Consider the following 6000-nt stretch of genomic DNA (forward strand, 5'->3'; position numbering starts at 1 on the left):
GCCAATCTGCACATCTTTCACATCCATTCTACTACTATCTCTCCCCCATGCTTCAACATTTCACCACACACTCCATCAATTCCTAGGGCTTTCCCCAATTTAACTTTCTTCATTGCTTCCACAACTTCTATCCTACTGATTTTTTCCTGTCTTCTCACCCCCCTCCTTCTCCCACCCATTCCCCAGCCACTTATATTCACATCACTTCCATCCTCTATGTTCAACAAATCCTTAACCCGCCCCGTCCCGACGACGTATGGGTACGTTGCAACGATTTGCATTTGCCAGTCCCGGCGACGTACCAGTACGTCGTGCAATTGCAATGTGCATAATTTCGATAATTTTCAAATTTCGTGCTTGATTTGTGGTACGTACCCTCGCCTGACCTTCCCCTACCTGCCACCAGGCGGGGACACTCGGCGACCCCGCGCGACCCGTGCTAGCCCGCCACTCGTCCACTCACCTGGTAGCCATGGTCCTGCTCAGACATGGCTAAGAGAGGTCTCTCAGACAGCGAGATTCAAGTCGCCCTGGACACCTTTACCGGCTACAGTGATTCCCCACTGGATGACGAGGAGATGGACAAAGATTATGTGCAGCCAGAGGAGGAAGAAACCACCAGCAGTGACGAGGAAGTTCCGTCACCCAGGAAGCGGCAGTACGTGACTTACCGTGCTGCTAGAGAGGGGCAGGAGGCAAAGAAGGCACGTGGTATATCCTATCCCTATCCCCAGCGTGCTTTGGAAGGAGAATTCGAGGTCGAGGACGAGGACGAGGACGAGGACAGAGCTGTGGGACGTGCTGCCACGTGGTATGGACGGGAGGTCATAACACATCGTGGCCCAGAGCGCACACCACGTCGTATGAGCAGGTATGGGCCTAGCATTCTGTTTGGGGAGCTAGGAAGTCAAGCGGAGGGAGTGGGAAGTGAAATGGAAAGTCCTGGGATTAGGGAAAGTGAGAGTGACGTGAGTGAGTCATTGCTCTCCCTACATTGTGTGAGACGGCAGAGTGGATCACGTGGGCCAGTGCGGGTGCGTTCCTTATCACGTGGGGTTGTGAGGGAGGGGGCAGGTGGGGAGGAACCACTCCAAAGCACGTCTTATGCTCCCCAATATCCCCTAACACGTGGTCGAGCTAGGTTGCGTGAGAGAGCAAGTGATGTGGTAATGGAGGGGGAAGGTGGGGAGGAACCACTCCCCAGCACGTCTTCTGCTCCTCAATATTCTACTATTTCATCCCCACAGCCCCCTAATGTTCCTCAAGGCCGTAAGGTAAGGGAAAGGGAAAGGGTAAAGGCAGAGGGAAGAGGAGTGACAGTGGGGAAGCCCTCCGTACTCCTTCTCCCCCACCTCCCCAACCAGGATCTCCTCCCAACCCAGACGAAGGCGGTGATGGGGACGAGGTATTTGTGTCGTGGGATTGGGAGGATGGGAGTGATTTTTCTCCCCTCATTCACCCCTTCACTGAGCAAGGGCGATCTGGCTGCATTGCACCAGGTATTCACAGTAATTCCACTAGGTTGGATTTTTTCCACCTGTTTTTCAGTGAGGCATCGTGGATCAGATCGTTTATCAAACAAACCTGTTTGCAAGCGCCCAGCGCCTAGAAAGTGAAAGATTGGGAACAAGGAGTAGGCATTCAATGATCTATGATTACCCTGTCTCCCTTCCAGAAATGTTTTTATTTTTTGCCCTTGTCCTTTTGATGGGTAGTATAAGAAAGAATAGAATTCCTGCTTACTGGACTAGGGACCCTGTTATGTTTACCCCCATATTTGGTCAAGTGATGAGCCGTAATCGGTTTCAACAAATTCTAAGTCGCCTCCATTTTTATGATGCTCATGACCCTGCAAATGCAAACAACACTGACAAAATGAGGCGAATTCGGTTGGTCTTTGATCACCTCAGGCAAACCTTTCGATCCTCATTCTATCCCTATAGAGATCTCGTCATAGACGAGAGTCTCATGTTGTGGAGAGGCAATATTTCATTCAGACAGTATATACCCAGCAAAAGGCACCGTTTTGGGTTCAAGATCTTTGTTATGTGTGACTGTAGGACTGGATACGTGCAAGACATAGTCTTGTACACCGGTGCACAGACAGACATAATAGAAGATCGAAGTATTGGACTGTCGGGAGCAGTGGTAAAGACGATGATACAAGACTACCTTCATCGCGGTCACGTTCTCTACCTCTACAACTGGTACACTAGCCCTCTTCTCGCTCGTTATCTTCACACACATGAAACGGGAGTCTGTGGAACCGTAAAGGTGAACCGGCGTCACATGGTCAAGGTAGGGAGGAAACTTGCAAGGAGTGAGGTTGTCTTCTTCAAAGCCAACAACATCCTTGCAACAATGTGGAACCACAACAGAGAAGTAAGCCTCTTGTCCACGGTTCACCGCCCCTTGATGCACCATACTGATTCTGTAGATTACCATAGCGAGAGCAGGCGTCGTGTTTGGAAACCTGAGTGTGTTATGGATTACAATATAAACATGCGCCTCGTGGACCAGTCAGACTCCATGATATCGACGGTAGAGTGTGCCAGGACAACGATGAAGTGGTATAAAAAACTGTTCTTTCATTTACTAGATATCACTGCTCTGAATTGCCACCACCTTCACGCCATGACCACAGGAGTTCAGGAAACATTTGAAGGGTTTGTGAGGGAGCTCACAAGAGAAATCTTTGCTAAGTATGCTGTTGAAAGGCCCCAACAGCGCCCCCGCACTGCCCCTATTACCCAGACTCCCCAGAGAATATCCGGCCGCCATTTCCCCACTCCTATCCCTCCCCAGCCCAACAGACCTAGGCCCCAGCGCAGGTGTCACGTGTGCAGTAATTCCCAGGTGAGACTCACGACACAGAGGAAGGACACCCGCTATAAGTGCGTGCAGTGTGACGTGGGTCTGTGTATTCACCCATGTTTTAGTGAATATCACACGTTGATGCAATTTTAGCATGGTGTGAATGCGAAAGGACGCTGAAATTATGAGGTAAATGCGACAGACAGACGCTCAGTGAAATTATCAGTCATGTGGATCTCCAAATATTAGTTTAAAGTGCCTACGGGTAGAACATAAGTGAAAACATTGGGTGTAAGTATATAAATCTGCCCTAAGTTGAAACTTACATAGAGAGGGTTGTATGATGCGATATTCTGTCGCTCAGTGCAATAAATACGGCCCGTAATTATATAATAATTATTATGTGACATTCTTACGGGTATAATATAAGTTCAAATTATTGTATATGATGATGTATATTCTAAGTCAAATATTCATAGCGTGTGTATAAAGATAAGATTTCCTGACGCTCAGTCGAATGAATAAGGCACGTATTAGTCAAAATAAAAGTCAGCAAGTGATAAAGTGAATAATTAGTATATAAGTGTGTGAGTGAATTAGTATATAAGTGTGTGAGTATTATGTATGACGAAACATTCCTTGCGAGGGTATTTTCAGGCGATATTCTCACGCTCACTTGAATAAATAATGGCAGTAAGTATGTACAGTGCATTCTAGGGGTGTAAACGTGTGTAATGTAAGTGGGAAAATATAATTGGAGTGAATAAATAAAGTAGATGATGAAACACGAGTGTTTGAGATCGTGGTTGCTACATGAATATGCGCTAGCATATCGCTAAATGCCCTCGTAATGAATGAAAATAATTAAAAACCTTTACGGTGGTGGAGGAAAGGTTCTATGTAAAGGTGAAAATAATTGGAAAGTGATAAAACAATTTGGTATGTTGAAATACGAGTCATAGCGAGTGCGCTTACTAAGCTGATATTCTAAACTTATGCTGCATGTCATCATAATGAATGAAAACATCTGAAAACACTTACAAACAGTTGTAATTGGTAAATTGTCATTGAAACAGAAGTATACAAGTAGAAAAAATGGTAGGTTGACTCATACCAGAAACTTAGCATATAGCATGTTACGACTCGGACCAAACTCGCTATGCTCGCGCTATGGTACAATGCTTATTTTTCATATATATGTGTCTGAAATCCATTATATTGTTACTGTTATTGTTTATTAGTTCAAATTCAATAAATGTAGAGGTGTTGTGTGTTGTTTCTCCCATTATTCCTTACCATAGAAAACGTAAACGCATATCCAGCCCATTACAGAATACGATACCTGTGGGGGGAAACCGCACCTGTACAGACCACTTATAGACCGCAGGAACCACTTTCTTTATGATTTTCCTTCGTTTCTCGACCTAAGCAGAAGTTTTAGCAAAAAAAAAATTTTTCCAAAAAGGCTCGGGACTGGGGGATGTCATAGGTGCGGAAACCCTCGGGATGTGACGGGTTAAAGTGTTCTCTCCATCTGCTCACTTTTTCTCCCTTCTCCACTAGTAATCTACCATTTTTATCTTTCACTCCCCTGCTAACTTCACTTCCACCCTGTCTCACTCTCTTCATCTCTTTCCAGAACATTTTCTTACAGCCCCTCCACTTTACACTCAAATTCCTCATCCACTCCCTTCTTACTCTCTCTTACTAATCTTTTTACCTCTCTCTTTCTACATATAACTCTCTCTTCCGCCTTTCAACTTCTTCCACCCCCCTATTTCTCATCCATTCATTGTATGCTTTCTTCTTTTGTGCCACAGCCAGTATCACCTCTTCATTCCACCACGCTGTTCCTTGCACCCCCCTCCGTCTTCTCTTCCTTCCACACACCACATCACATGCTGCACATATTTCTTCTGTGAATATCCTGCACACACCTTCCACGTCCCCCATCTGCTCCAATTCATATTTGCCCAATCGTTCCTCCACTTCGCTCTTATATTCTGCCTTTTTTTTTTCATCCTCTTGTAACCTTTCCACCCTCCTTGCGAATACTCCTTCCCATCTTTCCCTTCTTCTATTACTTCATTCTTATTTGTATCTTGATTCTAGCCACCACCAAGTAGTGGTCAGGAAGTCCACTCCCCCAACCTCTATAAGCTCTTGCATCCATTACACAACTTCACATCCTTTCATCCACACACACCTAATCAATCATTGCCTTCCTTTCATTCAATTCACCACCCACCCTTCTCATCACTCGCCATGCATACCTGTGGATCATTTTGTGCCTGAAGAGGGTATTGGCTATCACCAACCCCTTCCCAGCACCAATGTCCACTAACGCACTGCCATTCTCATCTATCTCAGCAGGCACACCCCACTCACCAACTGAGTGTAAGGGTAGATTAAATGTCAAGGCTATACAAGAATACAGGATAGTAGAAAATAATTCAGTCCCTACCGTGGCCTCAAGATCAGTTCGAAGTAAATAATTGTTTTAATAGGTCTTTTATACACATATATGTGTAACGTCGTAAGAAATAACTGGGCATGTAAAAGGGGTATTATTAGTTTAGTCCATTAATGAAAGGATTACTGATCTACCTCCCACGTTATCCATTTTCAGGGCATGTTTGCTGTGCTCGGGTGTGGGTTCGCAGTGGCTGTGGTGGTGCTGGTGATGGAGCTGGTGTGTGGTGGAGCCAGGTGGGGCCAAACGGGTCAGGTGGCCACTTAAGACACAAGTATCACCATCACTGGCCACACACATCACCGTTGCTGACAACGCTCTTCATATGAATTACTTACTTCATTTTAAGTTTGATAAGGAAGGAAGTGAATACTAACCAATTAAATGAATTCATAAATGATTTAGAGTTATATATAAAATTATATAAATGGCAAAGCACAAGCATTACTTCCAGTATCACTCACCGCAGTGTATTCTCATGGGTATCACTTTTACCGTTTGTGTAAGAATATATATTAATAAATTTTAGAAGTTTTTTTTTTTTTTTTTCATAATCCACTGCCTATGGAGTAGTGACCTAAGTATACACGTGCAGCAACATTATATTCTGCGTGACAGTGTCTTCTACCATTCAGGGTAGGGATATGTAGTCACACCTGTCTCTCTGTGTTTGTCTCTCCAGGGAATTATATAACACTACCGGAAGGATCACC

At 44.9% G+C, this 6000-nt stretch overlaps 1 protein-coding gene across 2 annotated transcripts in view; it reads left to right on the plus strand.

Moving 5' to 3' along the window:
- Positions 1-5554, plus strand: part of LOC145391053 (uncharacterized) — a 47596-nt gene extending 42042 nt beyond the window's left edge. For both annotated transcript variants that reach the window (XM_080265786.1, XM_080265785.1), the window contains exon 4: positions 5444-5554. In XM_080265786.1, coding sequence (XP_080121912.1) covers positions 5444-5554 — 111 coding nt within the window. The remainder of the gene's footprint in view (positions 1-5443) is intronic.
- The last annotated feature ends 446 nt before the right edge of the window (positions 5555-6000 follow it).

The sequence above is a fragment of the Coenobita brevimanus genome, chromosome 16 (genome assembly GCF_032717465.1).
Source record: "Coenobita brevimanus isolate Jiangsu-jjx chromosome 16, ASM3271746v2, whole genome shotgun sequence".
In the NCBI taxonomy this organism is placed as follows: domain Eukaryota; kingdom Metazoa; phylum Arthropoda; class Malacostraca; order Decapoda; family Coenobitidae; genus Coenobita; species Coenobita brevimanus.